General features: G+C 41.6%; 1 protein-coding gene and 1 long non-coding RNA gene across 5 annotated transcripts in view; one reads left to right on the forward strand and one right to left on the reverse strand.

Annotated features, from left to right (window-relative positions):
- LOC140697453 (uncharacterized) overlaps positions 1-15959 on the reverse strand; it is a 139340-nt gene that overhangs the window by 98472 nt on the left and 24909 nt on the right. For both annotated transcript variants that reach the window (XR_012074582.1, XR_012074581.1), the window contains 2 exons: positions 15394-15493; positions 10675-10785 (listed from right to left, as the gene is read on the reverse strand). This is a non-coding gene — a long non-coding RNA (uncharacterized lncRNA). The remainder of the gene's footprint in view (positions 1-10674; positions 10786-15393; positions 15494-15959) is intronic.
- The window catches only part of PIK3CG (phosphatidylinositol-4,5-bisphosphate 3-kinase catalytic subunit gamma), a 32950-nt gene that overhangs the window by 16140 nt on the left and 851 nt on the right, over positions 1-15959 (forward strand). For all 3 annotated transcript variants that reach the window (XM_006198510.4, XM_072965212.1, XM_015234566.3), the window contains one exon: positions 878-1035. In XM_006198510.4, the coding sequence (XP_006198572.1) occupies positions 878-1035 (158 nt within the window). The remainder of the gene's footprint in view (positions 1-877; positions 1036-15959) is intronic.

Raw genomic sequence — 15959 nt, forward strand, 5'->3', positions numbered from 1 at the left:
CTGTGCCTTCCTAACCTACCCCCTTCCTTGGTTCACTGTCCACTCTGACAGTGGTCAGTACTGGCTACATACCATGAAATTTTTCCTCCAAAAAATTTGGACCAATTCAAGAGTGGAGTCTAGAAACAGCACCATTTTGGGGTAAATCACTAATTCTCTGTGGGAATTAAGAGATAATGCATCTAGGGACCATACATATATATAGGGCTATACTAATGAGAAGAGGTGATGGGAACTGTAGTGGTAGAAATTGACCTATGGAGGGAGGGTATAGCTTAGCGGCAGAGTGCGTGCTTAGCATGCACGAGGTCCTGGGTTCAATCCCTAGCACCTCCGTTAAGAAAAAAAAGAAGTAAGCAAATCTAACTACCTCTTCACCAAAACAACCAAATCAACTATACTTCAATAAAGAAAGTTTAAAACAAAAAGAAATTGACCCAAACGAAATTCAAAAATGATTTATTTCTATCGTGCAACTCAAAAGTAAAAGACGAACCCCACCCTGGCAGAGTGAAACATCAGTCTCTCCCGAGTTACTTAAAGGGCATAAAAGAGTCTTGGGTGTAATGATGACATATAAGCCAGAGAGTTTTGATTTATATTTCTAAAAGTAATTCTGAGACAAGAATTTTTTTTAATGGCATCTGGCTGTCATTTAAAGAACACCAGAAGGGTATCAAAACTACTCTTGGTTCAAAGGGTGCTTTGTGGCTACTACTACACACACCTGCTAGTAAAACAGAGTAAAAATAGCACTCTCACCCAAGATAGCTCATTTTCAGGCAACTTAAAAATATGTCAAGAGATAAACAAATCAGGGTGTTCTTTGCAACTGCTTATGCCAGGGTAATGATGTCAGACATTTTCTTCCCTCAAGGAAATCTATTTCACATTGACTTCGGGCACATTCTTGGGAATTACAAAAGTTTCCTGGGCATTAATAAAGAAAGAGTGCCCTTTGTGCTGACCCCAGACTTCCTGTTTGTGATGGGGACTTCCGGAAAGAAGACAAGCCTACACTTCCAGAAATTTCAGGTAACTGACCTCCCTCTTGATCACCTTCCGGAAACACCAACCAGATGGTGCCCACCACCCTCACCTCTCACTCCCCTTTGAGCTCCTCTCGCCTCTGCCCACTTTCCTCTGGCATGACCCTTTGCCCCATTTCCTCTGTTCCTTCCCCAAGTGCAAAATGACGCTTCTCGGTCATCCTCCCCCCAAAACCAAACAGCAAGTAAAAGTATTCCATAATCAGTGGGATGGGCAAATAAAACCCACCAGGATGATGCGGTCCTGAAAAGAGGGCTTTCAGGAAAAGCACCGGACAAACAGGTTTAGCCTTTAAATATCTACCTAATCAAGACATTGCCTAGAAGATCTAAATTTTACATTTACTTTTCAGGACTTGCAAATGATTGTGAGTTTCGCTTGATTTTCACTACAGGCATAGGTTTATCAGTTACCAACACAAAGGATTCTCGCTTGTCTCCTTTTGTAAAGATTAGTCCCTTCTCATTTGAAATCTTGTCAGCTCAACTCCAGGTTGATCTGAGAGCTCTGGCTTGTCCCTCTCACCATGACACCCGCCCTGCCCTGGGTCTTTCCATCTCCCTGGGAGTCTTCTTATTCCGCTTTCTCTTTCATTCCTTCCTACCCTCCTCCACTTTTGACCATCACAGCAGATTTCAAATACCTGAGGAGTAAAATTTTCACTCTTGCAAATGTAGTAGTAACCATGAATGAATGTAACTCAGAAAAGTTGTAATGACTACTGGGAGATACCTATTTTATCGCCATACAAACACTAAGCCAATAAGCAGAGGCAGAGTGATTACTTTATATGCACGTTTATCTCGGGTTTGCTTTAAATAGCCCCCTCCCCTCGTGCCTCTTAAATATGATTTGATTTGCACTCAGGACTTGTGCTGTCCCACGTTAACCTTGGGAGAGGACAGGGGCCTTAACGTTTGGTGGAACAGGAACTAAGATGTATTGTTTTGAAACCGGTCCGTTCTTGTTTGTTCTCCTGGCTGACGTTTGCTGTGGTGGTTACCGGACTTCCCCTCCCGTAGTTCCAGGGGTGTTGTCAGAGAAACTGAAATCTCCGTGGCCAGATGGTCTTAGGATTTTTAGTGTGTGCTTTTCTGTGTAAACTCAACTGGGTTAAAGACTGTTTCCAGGGATTTGACACATTTCAGTCCTGTTTTTCTTTAAAGTTAAAAATCCCATGTTTTGACAACTTCCTGGAAGAGAAAAATGGTTCCACAAACAAAACAAAACAAAACAGAAAAAGCACCTGGAAGAGTTTTTCCCTTTAAAGGGAGGAAGATATTCCGTTCTCCTCTCCTGGAAGCATGCAGCTGACAAGCTTTGCACAAATACACCAGCAGTAGTGCCATTTAAAGGGTCAGACACAAGGAATCTGACCTCATCCACAGTCTCTCCTTGTCTCTGTGTTTATGTTCTCTTCCTTTTTCCCAGTGGTTTTCCCCAGAATGACTGTCCATCTGTCCTGTTTTTGACGACATTCCCATAGACCCCATAGTGCCCGTGTCACCCCTAAAATCCCAGCTAGACTTCCCCTTTAGTCTTCTTTGTTGTCATTTGAAGTTTCAGACTATTCTTTAATGAAAAGACTGGGGGCTTGGGGAGGACACAGAGACGTTGCCTCCCCCTCCAGGCAGCTTCTGCACAAAGCAAGAACTCTGAGCCTTGGCAGTCTGTCCTCCTCGTCCAGGAGCATTTCTCCATCCTTTGTGACCAAAGCTTGTTTCTTGAGCCATTAGAACCCCTTTCATTAAAGAACTATCTAAAAGGGGAGAAGGTATAGCTCAGTGGTAGAGCGTTTGCTCAGCATGCACAAGGTCCTGGGTTCAATCCCTAGTGCCTCTATTTTTAAAAAATCAATCTAATTACCTCCCCCCCAAATTTTTTTTAAATTTTTTAATTAAAATTTAAAATATAAATCAACATCTAGGCAGTGTGTGTACCATCACAATCACACCTCCATAAGTTTTATCGTGTTTCTCTATGTCTGTGTTTGCAGTATTAGCATACTCTTTAAAGTGCCTGTAAATGTCTGCACTTGAGCCTTAAACCCAGATTAGCGTGGCACTGTAGTTGAAAGCAGACCAACTTGAGTTTGAATCCTGGCCCTGCTACTGAATAGCTATGCATGTGATGCAAATGACTTATCCTTTCAGAACCTCAGTCTCCTCATCTGTACAATGGGAATTCTAAGACCCACCTCGTGGGTTTGTTTTTTTTTTTAGACTTTATTTACGTGAAATACATAGAATGCTTAGCCCAGTGCCTAGACCACAGCAGGAACTCAATAAATGGAGCCTCCATTGTTACCTACATCACAGTGGGTCTTCAAACTTTGAAAACTTCTCAACTGAGAAGCCCTGTTTGAAATGAGATCTCTAGCAGAAATGAAATATATAAAACATGAGAAAGTAGCGATGATCAGGGAATTTTTTCATCGTTTGATTCAGACCTGCTGACATTTTTTTTTACATACTGCTAAGCCTTCCAGAAGATTTTTCTGTCTCCTAGTCTCCTGCTCCCTTTTTGAGATGAAGTCCTTCAAGATCAGGGAGCACGTGTCTAAACTCTCTAAATAGCCTCCCCAGATCTTGCATAATAAAGCTGCCATTTCGAGGTAGGCTGGGAAATGTTGTAGCTATTTACACTTGGAATTAAAGCTGTCCTCATTTCCAGAGAATCACTAATTTCGAATTGATAAGGTTAATTAATGCACGCAGTACATTTGAAGAACCTGTTAGGAAGGGTGGAGGAAAGCCCTTCTGTCAAGGGTGAGGTGAACCTTCCCTACAGAGACTTAGAAATGTACCTCCGCCAGTGGCGCGAGGATGGGAGTCAGGGGAACAGAAAGAGGTAGACGCTGCTTTATCCCACCTCCCTCTTCTTTCCAAGGTCGCTGGTGGAGCACAGAGCCATATTCATGAGTTATTTCTAAACTAGGGGAGGGTTCAGGAACAAGCTGTAACTACAAAAAGACACAAAACCAGGGCCTGCTGTTTGAACACAAGACTATCTGTCAGCCTTTGGAGCAGCATCCTGTACACAGGCGTAAACAGATGTACTGCAATGATGACAATTTTGATAAATAAAACTATCCTTAAAAAAAAACAAATTTCTCCCTGACTAAAAACACATAGAAGAAAACAATGTTTTACCTGCTGGTAATGTATTTCAGAACCACCTTTGTTTCAAATTTCATTGAACAATTATAGACCATACTCACATGCAGATACATTGATATCACTGGCCAGTGAAATCTGGCTTCCCATATACTTTTATGTAAGAATGCGGGAGCTTTTTCTAAATTTTAAATGCTTCCTTTTAAAAAAAAAAGCGAGCAAAATATTTAAAATATCAGGATATAAAAGACCCACTCTCCCACCTTATAAAAAGAATATTGTCAACATTTCAGTGGTTTTCCTTCATTCTATTAAGTATTTGGTCTTTTAGAAGGTGGTGAATTAATCAGAATTTGGTTAAAAACTGAACTTAAGAAGCAGATATAATGTTATTCCCTTTCTTTAACCTGTTCAGTGCCTTCTCATTTCACTTTGAATAACACCTGAACATCTGTGCTTGCCCTACAAGGCCCTGAGCCCGGGAGCCCCTGCCCCTGCCAGCCTCACCCCATGGCACTTGCTTGCCTTTGCTCACTGGGTCAGGGCGGCCTTCGTCCGTGTCTTCCCCTGGTCCTGCTGTCCCTGTACGGGCATCCACCCCAGAATGCCCATCACTGCCCTCAGCCCAAATGTCATCCCTCAGAGCCGGCGTCTAGACTAGGTCCCTCATGGGTCACAGCCCCCTGCCCGTTGCTTTCAGAGCATCCCTCAAAGCACACAGATCTCTGCACCACCTGCTGCCTGTCTCTCCCTTCCCAGAGGCAGCTCTGGGCAGCAGGGCCACGTTTGCCCTGGATCCCACGTGGGGCCCAAGACTAGGAAGGACTCAGTACAGATCTGCTGAGTACAGGCATGACGGCAGAGGAGCAGTTCCTGAACCGGTTAGGAGTTGGATGAGACGAGATAACCTCTCAGGTTCCTTCCTTTCTAAGAGGAGAGTACAGCTCAGTGGTAGAGAGCATGGCTAGCATGCACAAGGTCCTGGGTTCAGTCCCTAGTACCCATGAGAAAAAAAGATCTTAAAACCTTCCTTCCCCATAATACATCAGATTCTGTGAGTTTATGCAGTGGTAACTCGGGCACCACACAGATGTTAGTTAATAAACCTCCAAGATGCGGGTTCAATACCCAAACATCAGAGAGGAAGGAAACTTGATTATGAGATCTTATGTTTTAGTAATTCATACAGATATGTAAGTGTCATCTGGTGCCTAATCACATTTTTGTAGAGATTTCCTTACTGACATAAACGTCATGTATTTTCTCCCAATCAGAGCAGCAGTCATGCCAACAGGACATGCGGTTTCAATATAGGATAGTTTTCAAGGATTGTGAAATATGTAGAAACCAGCATCTTGAAAATGTGCTTTGCACACAGTAGGCAAATGCGAGGCAGATAAAGCTGAAGAAATCAGAAGAACCAATAATCTCTCTTCACACGCACAGCCCTACAAAGCAGGCAGTTTGATGAGCATCCTTAAAGGCCACCTGCCCCTAGATTCACTCTTAAGAAGCGTTTTGCATGAGAGATGTCTGGAGCCCATTCCTTGTGTCACTTTAGCCATCAGGCCCCGCCAGGTCACCGCTCCGGGCAGTGCTGTTCCCACACCAGGGCACACCCAAGTCCCTCAACCTGCAGTGTCAGCCCCGCACCCGTCTGTACACAGAGTCCTGACTGGGGTTCTTACCCTTTATTCAGAGTCCATCTCTGCTGCTGTCTCGCTCTCATCTCAGATCTCAGGCTGTTGTGGCCGCTTCTGCCTCAGCTCGTCTGCCTCCTAACCCTGCCTATTAACCTGCCTCTAGGACGGGGGCTCTTGCCGGAGACTCTAATCCCAGCCACAGGGACCCCAGAGACCTTCCCCACTGACACCCTTCCAAGGACTGCGGCCACATCACCATTACTCCCCATTCCTACCTCTGACTCCCCTTCCTCATGTGGTGACACTTGTCTACACCTCTAACCATCTCCACCTGTAACCTGCCGGGCTGGGCTTCCTCAGCCTCCTGCTCCATCCTGTTGTAGTCACCAGGCCCTGTTTTTCCCTATCCAAGAGAACACACTCATTCAACACATCACAACCTTTCAGGTACTGGGCCAAGCCCAGAGAAGGCTCACATCTTTACAGCTTAGTTCCCTTCAGATATGACTGTTCCATCATTCACCCTGATTTAAAGCAATGACTCTTGCCCCAAATTGAACTTGGCTTTTGCGTGTGAAGCATTTCTTCGTCATCCATTTGCAGATGATCTCCAGTGTGTCAGACACATGGCTGGGCATAGGTGACACAGGCAGAGACATGGTCCCAGCACACAGCAGAAAAGATGCAGACACAGCCATGCAGTAAGGATTTCAACACTGGTTTGCAGAGGGAGCAATGAATCCTGTCCTGGGCAATAGAAAAAGGCTGTGGAGTCAAGGGAGCATTTTTATTGGAGACTTAAGGTCTGAATTTGTTTTTATTTTACCAAGAAGATGCAGAGAGGGGAAGGAACAGCCAGACAGAAAGAACATGAACAAGGGCATGAAGTTAGTATTTAGCATTAGTATTTAGGGACCAAAACTGCAGTTGTCCGGTATGGATGGAACTTAGGTATACATGGGAATGTGTAGCGGAATTTGAGTCAAGAAAGGAAATGGGGGTCCAACTTGAAGCAGTGCATGGGCTGGATTAGGGGAGTAAAGAGCAAAGCAGAGAAGTCACTTGGAGCTCAATTAATCACAAATTACTGTAATAAAGACCTATTACAAGTCAACAGGGAGATGATGCGTTGAACTGCCCAGAATATACTGAGTTGATAAAGGATTCCCTCTTGGGATTGGCACCCTGGCCAATGAACAAGGTTGAGCTCAGCCCCCTCCATCCAGATGTGAACACCTCAGGAGTTCACTCTTTCTCCACGCTATCCCACAGGAAGATACTCTCAGAGAATGATCCGCATCAGCCATTGGTCGGGGCTTGAATATGTTGGCATGATATCTCCACCAGAAGCAGACTTGCATGGGTCTGTAGAATTGTTAGGACTTGGATAAGCTTGCCAAATTTTATCACTTTTCTGGAAAGGCTATGAATACAAGACTGGAAAGATGTCCTTGGATTGAATTTGTATGTTGATCCACCAGCATGCAGTGTCATTTGGTGCCTAAGATACAAGACCCTGTTACTGCTAAACATTTATTGAAAATAACCTTCCAATTGGCATCCTTCTCTGAGTGTTTAGTTTCTCTTAGAGAATTGTTTTGTCTACCATAAGAATATTATGCAGGACATTACTCACTGTGTTACAAAGTGTATTCTCTATAAAGGTCCTCTTGCAAAATTTCTATCAGGTCTTAGTCTCTAGAAAAGATGTGTTTCTCCCAAACAAATAGTTTTTTAAAATCTTCTGAACATTGGATGAAGCAACAGATTCCATCTTCCTTTTGGCTGCAGATGTCTTTGAAGACCGCCCTCGGGAAGTTGAGGATTTGGGATGGATAGTTTTAACTTAGTCTCTTTTCCAAACCCATGGTGGTTCGTTTCCTGTGTTATTCCTGTTGCTTTTTCTACCCACCTCTAATTAATGTTATTGTGACATGTGTATCCAAATAATCCATCTCAGCACTTTTTGGAACAAGGCTAAAAGGCAAATACACACACATACACCTATATCCAGTCTATTTAGAACAGTTTAATTGGAACCTCTAGGTTTCTCATGAGCTTCTAGCTGAATATTTGAAAAGATAGCAGTACAGCCCTTCCCGTGGTCGACAGAGCTAGTCTGAGAATCATTTTCAAGTCCTTAAAGATGACAGTCCTCATTCAGTCTCCACCAGTGCATGGTCAAGTATCAGGCACAGTCTTTCAGATTTATCAGAAGGCGCTTCTTCCTGCATTACTAGGTCTGCTAATCAGTGACCTTCTCTGTTTTGCCAAAATAACTTCTAAAGACATTGCCTAGCCAATTCATTGATTTTAATAAATAAATAAATAAATAAATAAATAAATAAACCCCTCTTTGACTAAAATATGATTTTTTTCTCCCCTGTCTCCTTCCTCTGGCAGACAGAAGCCACCTTGCTATTTAGGAAAAGGAGGTGGGTGAGAACGGTGCTTCTCATTGATGAATATTTGTGAGTGTTTCTTCTCTCTGTCCTCTCAGCCCTCAATTCTTTTTCTGGAGTTTCAGTTGTATGGTCCTGACATTACTTCCTCATTTTTGTGGCTACGTACAGTCATATTTCACTTCCACTTTGTTTCTAGATGAGAATGGAGGCATTTGGTTTTCAGGCTTCTTTCACGTGACCTTGGACAGTCTAAGGCAGCCACAGCTCATTGATGGTTAAAGAATTAACAGATTGTGTATAGAAGGTAGCTTGTTTTCTGGTTTAGTGAACTGGTAAGTTAGGCCAGTTAACAAATCAAGTCAAAGTTCTGACCCTAAAATTGTAATGAATTCCTTTGTTTCTCAGATTTAGGCGAGTGGTAGCTTTGGAAAAGCAATCTTCTCCTTTGCTGCCCGATGCTCCAATTAAGGCGTTTGGATCAACTATGGTAAAGAGCACATGTGCTGTGTTGGCTCCGTCTACTGGGGAGCTAATGGCATTAACAATACTCCACTGCTCCCCACGTTCACCCTGGTTAACAAGTATGTTAAACCAAGTCCCCAGTCTTGGGTTCTCTCCTTTCCCTTCTTCTCTGCTCAGTCGTCAACAGCCTTTAACAGGCAGTTGAGAAGGCAGAGTGATGATGGCGAGGTCCATGCCAGGCGGCCCTGGCAGAAGGGAGAGTTCTGTTGCTGCAGCCAGTAACTTCTGTGTTCTGTGCTTCCCCCGTACTCCCCAAGCCACATCCTCACAGTCCCTCAAACCACAGGCCTCTGTGCTGGGGCAGCGTGGTCAGGGCACTGAGTGTCAGGGCAGAAATGAAACTTACGGGGCTTTAGTGGGCAAATAAGTGCTCAGCTGGGCCCCTCGTAGCAAGAGTACCACCTGTGGAGTAGCCAGTCTGCCAGATGCGTTTATCTTCCAGCCCAGCCCGGGGCCCGCGCCAGGACACCCCTCCATCAATACCAGTTGAAGTGGGGCTCATCTCCCCACCCAGCCTCCCACCCCAACCCCTCGGTCTCTGCTGTCTGAGAAGATTTCTTGGACAGGTGGTCTAGAAGGCAAGGCGACCTCCTCAGCATTGAGGAGTGTGTGCTCAAAATGCAACTTCTCATGCTGTCAGTAACAATAGCCACTGCTTACACAGCACTTGAGTCTCACCACAACCACATGACAGGGGTATTGTCATTATTGCTCTTGTTCTAAGATGAGGAAACTGAGGTCCAGAGAGGTTAGGTAACTTCTCTGATAACAGCTTGCTGGTAATAGAGCCAAGATTTGAATCCAGGTAGTGAGGTGTGAATCTGTGCTTAGAACCACTGCTCTACACATCTCTAAGCAGAAGATAATTAAATCTGTACAAAGTCTCTTAAGTCTGCACAGCCAGTCAGAATTTAGACATTGTGTCTGACCAGTATGGGGCAAGTGGTTAAATTAGGGGATGAAATTTCTTTCTCATAGCAGTGACCCTTGAGTGTAAAAATTAGAATTAATTAAACTCAAGCCGGGAGAAATTCCTTACATAGGTGAGATATCCTGGGAGAGCAACAGGTCAGTTCCTCCCTCTAATGTGTCTCTCTGTGGTTACAGCGATTGGTGAATCGGTGCACTGCCACTTAAATATTTAAAGAGTACCTGTGGATTGGTGTTACAATACCTTGGCCCTAGATTCATTTTCTTCCTCAAAAACTTCCTATTAAAAAGTTTAGCCACACATTGAGCTCAGACAGTAGGGGGTTTGCCTGGAGCCCCCAGTGAACAGAAGGATAGAAAATAATTAAAAATCAGAATGTACTCTAATTCAAAATCAAAAGGCATCCCCATCTAGGCCCTTGTGAAAACGGTGCGAGTTGGCAAATTAATGAGACTGTTGCTTGTGGAGACGTCTGCCCCTGGCCAGTTAATCACCAAGAAATCAGAGACCTTAGTGGGTCCTATGGATGAAGAAAAGAAAGTGATTTCCGGACTTCAGTGGACTCATTAAGAATGCAAGAGCAAGGAGGGGAGTCTATAGCTCAGTGCTAGAGTGTGTGCTTAGCATGCACGAGGTCCTGGGTTCAATCCCCAGTACCTCTCTCTCTCTCCCCCCCCATATATATATACCTAGTTACCTACCCCTCAAAAAAAGAAATTGAAAAAAGAAGAAGAATGTAAGAGTGCTAAAGCACTAAGCCCGCTTCCAGGGGACAAGTGGTGCCCAGGCTGCGGCAGAAACAGCCCAAATGGTCCCTGGGGTCTGTTGAGTCTCCTGCTTCGTGGTGAGCAAGCAGAAAGGAGAGGCAGCATTGATCTGCCCTCTGGGTAGGGAAGGGAGAGCACTAACATTTAATGAATCCTTCTTACATGTCAGCCTCTGTGCCAGGCAGTCTATATTCACTGTCTCACTTAAAAAATGCCAGAAGAGGCCGTGGGTTTTTGTACCTGGACAGGGTGATGCGCACAGTCCAGCGTCGAGCCACAGACAGACACAGGCCCGACCACCATCATCACTGCAGTCACCCTGCCACATGCAGGTGACACAGACGAGATCACCTAAAAGCAAAAAGCAAAAGTCACATTTTGGCCTGTGACTTATGTTCTTTTTTCTGTATAAATATTCTGTGATCATTTACCAAAATGGGATCACGCTTCATGTGTTGTTTAATACCTGCTTTCTAACGCAAACACTTTTACATGCTTCTTAACTTTTCTTCTACAGTGTCATTCTGGTAGTTACAGAGCATGCAATTGCTAAAAAGGGTTTGCGAAAGTATCTACAATCTCCAGCTGTATGGGCTTTAGGTTGCTTTCAAGTTTCCACAATTTTAAACAATGTTCTAATGAACACTCTTGGAGATAAATCACTGCAAAATCATCCAGAATTTTTAAAGGTAAACTTCTAGTATGGAAATTGCTGGGTGAAAGGACATACAGACATTTTAAAAGTCAACTTTATTGAGACATAATTCACATAAAGGAGGATTTGGCCTTTCTAGGTGTACCATCCTTTGAATTTTGACAAATGCATCACTTATGCAACCACCGCCACAATTAAGTTATATAACAGTTATAAGTATTTTAAAGCTTTTGATACATGTTATCAAGTTGTCTGCTAGTAAAATTATACCTATCCCCATCTGCCATCAGCCTATGGAAGGTTATTTGGATATTACGAAAGGTTAATTGGATATTATCCTTAAAAAGATTTTTTTAAGAGTCTCCAATTTGGTAGATAAATGTTTCCATCTCATTTTATTTTTTTTTTTCATTTTTTTAAATTGAAGTATAGTCAATTACAATGTGTCAATCTCTGGTGTACAGCACAATGTCCCATTCTTGCATATACATACATATATTAGTTTTCATATTTTTTCCATTAAAGGTTATTACAAGATATTGAGCATAGTTCCCTGTGATATACAAAAGAAATTTTTTAAATCTATTTTTATATATAGTGACTAACATTTATAAATATCAAACTCCCAAATTTATCCCCTTCTGCCCTCTACCCCCAGTAACCATAAGATTGTTTACTATGTCTGAGTCTGTTTCTGTTTTGTAGATGAATTCATAGTGTCCTTTTTTTTTTTTAGATACCACGTATGAGTGATATCATATGGTATTTTTACTTCTCTTTCTGGCTTCACTTAGAATGACGATCTCTAGGTCCCATCCATGTTGCTGCAAATGGCATTATTTTATTGTTTTTATGGTTGAGTAGTATTCCATTGTATAAATATACCACAACTTCTTTATCCAGTCATCTGTCAATGGACATGTAGGTTGGTTCCATGTCTTGGCTATTGTAAATAGTGTTGCTATGAACATTGGGGTGCATGTACCTTTTCCAATGAGAGTTCCCTCCAGATATACCAGAAGTGGGATTGCTGGATCATATGATATATGATAGGTCTATTTTTGGTTTTTTGAGGAATCTCCATACTGTTTTCCATAATGCCTGAACCAAATTGCATTCCTACCAGCAATGCAGGAGGGTTCTCTTTTCTCCACACTCTCTCTAGCATTTATCGTTCATGGTCTTTTGAATGAAGGCCATTCCAACTGGTGTGAAGTGATACCTCATTGTAGTTTTGATTCACATTTCTCTGACAATTAGTGATATTGAGCATTTTTTCCATCTCATTTTAAGTTACCTTTATCTGATTGCTAATGAGGTTGCATATTTTTTCATATGCGTATTATTTATGGTTTTATGTCTTATAGTGTGATATACTCTATCCTTGGCCTGTTTTTATAGCCAACTATTCATCTCTTTCTTGTTGATTTGTAAGAGCTAACAGGGGTCTAGGGGTGAAGAAGTGATCTGTCATGTTGCAAATATGTTTTCTCTTGGCATTTGCCTCTTTTAACATTGTTTATAGCTTTCTTCCTCCAAAATTTGAAGTTTTTGTAAGCTCTTCATCTTTTCCTTATAGAGTCCACCTTGGAGGTCTGCTTCATAAAGTCCTTCCTTTCTCATTTCACGATTCTTTAGTTTCTCTTTTTACATTTAAATGTTTAATTCATCTGGAATCTATTCTGGGATATCACATGGAGTAAGCTTTATTTTCCCCCCAAATTATGAGCCAACTGTACTAGTCCCATATATCAAATAATAGATCTTTCCCAACAGATCTGAGGAGTCACCTTTATTATGTATTTAATGTATACTTAAATATGTTTCTGAACTTTCTATTCTGTTTCACCAAATTTCTTATATTTCTTGGAAAAGAATAGATGCTATTTCACAGTTTTAAATATTGTAGTTTTATAATGTATTTTGATATTTAGGATGGCAGGCATTGCTGTTTTTTGTTACTATATTTTTTCAAAACGTTCTCCCAGGCCCTAATTATCCCAGCTGAACTTAAAACCATATGAGTTTAAACATCCAGTCGGAATTTTTATTCAAATTTCATTATATTTATAGATTAACCTGAGAAAAAATTTTCTTCATAATAAGCAGTCTTATCAGTGAGGAACATGCTATGTCACTCTATGTGTTCAAGATTTCTTTACGTAATTCAGTAGATTTTTATGGTTTTAAAAAAACAGGTTCTACCTCTTTTGTGTAGGTGTTTATCTAAGGATCATGGGGGGGGTTTGTTTGTTTGTTTTTAACATTTTTTATTGAGTTAGTCATTTTACAATGTTGTGTCAAATTCCAGTGTAGAGCACAATTTTTCAGTTATACATAAACATACATATTTTCATTGTCACATTTTTCGCTGTGAGCTACCACAAGATCTTGTATATATTTCCCTGTGCTATACAGTATAATCTTGTTTATCTATTCTACATATGCCTGTCAGTATCACAAATTTTGAACTCCCAGTCTATCCCTTCCCACCCTCTTCCCCCTTGGCAACCACAAGTTTGTATTCTATGTCTATGAGTCTGTTTCTGTTTTCTACTTATGTTCTTTTTTTTTTCAGATTCCACATATGAGTGATCTCATATGGTGTTTTTCTTTCTCTTTCTGGCTTACTTCACGTAGAATGACATTCTCCAGGGACATCCATGTTGCTGCAAATGGCGTTATGTTGTCTTTTTTATGGCTGAGTAGTATTCCATTGTATAAATATACCACTTCTTTATCCAGTCACCTGTTGATGGACATTTAGGCTGTTTCCATGTCTTGGCTATTGTAAATAGTGCTGCTATGAACATTGGGGTGCAGATGTCATCCTAAAGTAGGGTTCCTTCTGGATATATGCCCAGGAGCAGGATTCCTGGGTCATATGGTAAGTCTATTCCCAGTCTTTTGAGAAATCTCCATACTGTTTTCCACAGTGGCTGCACCAAACTGCATTCCCACCAGCAGTGTAGGAGGGTTCCCTTTTCTCCACAGCCTCTCCAGCATTTGTCATTTGTGGACTTTTGAATGATGGCCATTCAGGAATCATGGTTTTTTTTGTTACCATTATTCACAGCATCTGTGTTTTCATTTTACTTTCTAACTAGTGGCCCCTATGTATAGCATTATATTTATTAACTTATAAAAAGCTAGTTCAGTAAAAACTAGTTACAATAGCATTTTAGCTTTTTCCCCTCTTCAGTGTTCCAAGAAGACAGTTATTTGTAAATACTAATGATTTTACCTTCACTTTTCTGACTTTATCCAATTTCTTTTTCCAGTATTCACTATTCAGAATGATTTTGAGTGGTAATTTCAGGTGATCCCTCACACCATTACATTTTAGTCACATATTAAGTTACATGTTACTTTTAGTAAAATCAAAAGTAGATTTTAATCCAGTACCTTAGGAGGAACTACTCTTGCAATTTTGTAATAAACCCTCATTGGCAAGGGTGTTATTCTTTTAACATTTCATTCAGTATTTTATTTGAAATATTTAAACCTGTAATCATTAATTTCAGTTTTCTTTAACACGCCACCTTTGCGAAATTGTAATATTAAAGTTGGACTATTCTCATGTCGTAAAACTGGGAACCTTGCAGCTTTTTCTCCATGCAGGAACAATTTAATTGGCATGAGCATGCCTTTTGCTTATGAAGTGGATTTAACTCACCTATATCACCTACGCTTTTAGAGGAGGCACCGGCCATAGCATAGCATAAAGCCTGTTACCGATGGCAAGTTCGTGTGCCCGCCACACCATAAGGCCAAACAAACCGAAAGGTCGGAGTTTGGAGTGAGAAAGGTTTATTGTAGGGCCGAGCAAAGAGCATAAGGAGGCTCATGCCCAAGAAAACCCCAAACTCCTCAAAGGGTTTCAGCAAAGCCTATATAAAGGCCAGGTGAGGGAAGGAGGAAGCAGGGTACATGATCAGCTCGTACACAATTCTCCGGTTGATGCCGAGGGAACAGGGCAATCAACACTATCAACCCCTAGGCACCAGAAGGTCTGGGGGCTACACGATCTCCATCATCAAGTAGTTAGTTTCTCCCCTTTGGTGGTGGTTTTAAGCATCTGAGAAACTCAGGAAATATACATGAGATACTATTATCTGGGTGCTTCAGAGGGAGCTACAGCAGAGGATATGGGGGAGGTGTCTGACCCTTAAAGGCCCCACAGAGTCCTACTCGGTTTCAAGCTCTCTCTCACTCAGTATTCAGAATTTATATTAAAATTTCATAGGTCAACTCAGGAAGGCACCTCTTATCTATGTGGCCCACTGTTCCCTATAGCAGCGTACCTGTTAAACTTTCCTAAACTTTTCTCCGTCTCTGGTAATTCTCCCAATCCACATGTCACTGCTGCCACGTGTTCCCGCAACAAATGTCAAGACCTGTGGTCTAAATATAAATTGAAATAAAACTAATTATATTATTCTTCTAAAAAAATTTCAAAGCTCATTCAACAGTTCTGAGCATCAGACAATGAAAAAACTGATTCATCCGTTTTCTTAGAATAGGACAAATGCTAAAGATGAAAACTAGCTAAATCTCAAATGCTGCCTTTCTTTCTCTTCTTTGGATTCCATTAGCTCTTGGCAAACATTATTTACACTGACAAAAAGTGTACTGATTCCAGTAAGGTGTTTTAAAACAGACTCCTTCCTCTTTAGAGACTACAGAAATTTCCACTCTCAATTTCCCAGGCAAGAAATCGAAGTAAAAAGGTAGAGTAAAGAATAAGATGAAGTTTACTGTATCAGTTAGTTTTCCTTGTGCACACGCTGGATGTATACAACCACACTGAAGTGCTTAAGAGATGATAAAAGCCGTTTATGTTCTCAAGTTTTTTATTTGAGGCAGGGGA

Source organism: Vicugna pacos, chromosome 7, assembly GCF_048564905.1.
Source record: "Vicugna pacos chromosome 7, VicPac4, whole genome shotgun sequence".
In the NCBI taxonomy this organism is placed as follows: Eukaryota; Metazoa; Chordata; class Mammalia; order Artiodactyla; family Camelidae; genus Vicugna; species Vicugna pacos.